The sequence below is a fragment of the Sinocyclocheilus anshuiensis genome, unplaced genomic scaffold (assembly GCF_001515605.1).
Source record: "Sinocyclocheilus anshuiensis isolate Anshui unplaced genomic scaffold, SAMN03320099.WGS_v1.1 scaffold2700, whole genome shotgun sequence".
In the NCBI taxonomy this organism is placed as follows: domain Eukaryota; kingdom Metazoa; phylum Chordata; class Actinopteri; order Cypriniformes; family Cyprinidae; genus Sinocyclocheilus; species Sinocyclocheilus anshuiensis.
The window spans coordinates 89,676-91,723 of record NW_015548196.1 but is presented as its reverse complement, the minus strand read 5'-3'; the positions used below and the strand labels follow the sequence as shown (position 1 = coordinate 91,723).

At 52.6% G+C, this 2,048-nt stretch overlaps 1 protein-coding gene across 1 annotated transcript in view; it reads left to right on the top strand.

The window, feature by feature from the left end:
• Nucleotides 1-1,151: 1,151 nt before the first annotated feature.
• LOC107653190 (type I inositol 1,4,5-trisphosphate 5-phosphatase-like) overlaps nucleotides 1,152-2,048 on the top strand; it is an 89,076-nt gene continuing 88,179 nt past the window's right edge. Inside the window, exon 1 of the mRNA XM_016439855.1 lies at nucleotides 1,152-1,583. Within this exon, the coding sequence (XP_016295341.1) occupies nucleotides 1,506-1,583 (78 nt within the window). The 5' untranslated portion in view covers nucleotides 1,152-1,505. The remainder of the gene's footprint in view (nucleotides 1,584-2,048) is intronic.

Here is a 2,048-nt window from a genome sequence, read left to right as displayed (position 1 = left end):
GTACTAGTATTACTATCCTTGTGGGGACATTTGGTCCCCATAACGTGATAAATACCAGGTACACACACACACACACAGCTTTGCTATCCTTGTGGGGACTCTCCATAGGTGTAATGTTTTTTTGTGTTTTTTTTTACTGTAGAAACCGTATTTTCTTTCACCCTACACCTAAACCTACCCCTTACAGAAAACATTCTGCATTTTTACAATCTCAAAAAAACAAATTCTGTATGATTTATAAGCTTCTGTACCAATGGGGACCTCAATTTAGGGCCCCACGGTGACACAAGTCCCCATGAGTTGGTGTGTATTCAGGTTTAAGTCCCCACCAGTGTAGAAAAACCTGCACACACACTCACACACACACACACACACACACACACACACAATCAGCAGCGTCGCGGCTCTTAAAGGGGCACCGCCTTTGAGACCCCCTCACTGTCACCAGGCTAATTGAAACATATAGCTCGCCCGTCACGCGTTGCCCCTTTAAGAGACGCGTTTTCCCATTGGCTCCGTGACGTCAGCGCAGCGCAGGACTCACTCCAGCAGCGGCGTGTCGTCCCTCAACAAACGCGAGCAATGCGCGCACGGGCGAGCCGAACGCCAGCGAAACACGCTCCGCAGACCGGCGCCCGCCGTGGATTAAACCGGGGAACTCTCCGAGTCATGGCCGAGACGGCGAAGAAGTGAAGGCTGACGCGTCGAGTCCGGAGCGCGCTCTGATTTCGCGTACTAGACGCGCAGGAGTATGCGTGATCCCAGCTGATCGAGACTCGAACCCGCAGCGTTTAACCTCACGAACCATTGCTCGACTCCACACCCGCGCTCGCTCCAGAAACAGCTCAAATTAGCTCATTAGTTCGGCTGGCGAGCTCGCTAATGATGGCGGGGAAGCTGACAGCGCAGGGCGCAGGAATCCTGCTGGTCACCGCCAGGTTTAAGTCCCCACCAGTGTAGAAAAACCTGCACACACACTCACACACACACACACACACACACACACACACAATCAGCAGCGTCGCGGCTCTTAAAGGGGCACCGCCTTTGAGACCCCCTCACTGTCACCAGGCTAATTGAAACATATAGCTCGCCCGTCACGCGTTGCCCCTTTAAGAGACGCGTTTTCCCATTGGCTCCGTGACGTCAGCGCAGCGCAGGACTCACTCCAGCAGCGGCGTGTCGTCCCTCAACAAACGCGAGCAATGCGCGCACGGGCGAGCCGAACGCCAGCGAAACACGCTCCGCAGACCGGCGCCCGCCGTGGATTAAACCGGGGAACTCTCCGAGTCATGGCCGAGACGGCGAAGAAGTGAAGGCTGACGCGTCGAGTCCGGAGCGCGCTCTGATTTCGCGTACTAGACGCGCAGGAGTATGCGTGATCCCAGCTGATCGAGACTCGAACCCGCAGCGTTTAACCTCACGAACCATTGCTCAACTCCACACCCGCGCTCGCTCCAGAAACAGCTCAAATTAGCTCATTAGTTCGGCTGGCGAGCTCGCTAATGATGGCGGGGAAGCTGACAGCGCAGGGCGCGGGAATCCTGCTGGTCACCGCCAACGTCGGATCGCTGTTTGAAGATGTAAGTCCAGCGAAAACGCTGCTTTATTACTAATAACACACGCTTTCTTCCACACTAGTGTGAGTCCTGCTGCAGTAACCTGAGGTAAAGTGTGCTGGTTAATGATGGTAGTTGATGAATTAACCCGAATGGATTCGAACCCACGACCTTTCAGTTTCCCCTCAGAGTTCAGCGGCTCTAACGGTCTCCGGTTGATTGACGGTTTGTTTCGCGGTTTATGCTAGTCGTGTGTCAGCCAGTGGTTGGTTAAAGTGTACTGGTTACTGGATACTCATCTGTTAACTTAACTGTCAAACTGTCAAAATTGGTAAATGTGTCTGACATTATTTTTGTTTGTAAAAAAAAAAAAAATACACACACTCATACTCTCTCACACACACACACACACACACACTCTCTCACACACTCTCTCACACACACACACTCTCACACTCTCACACTCTCTCACACACACACACACACACA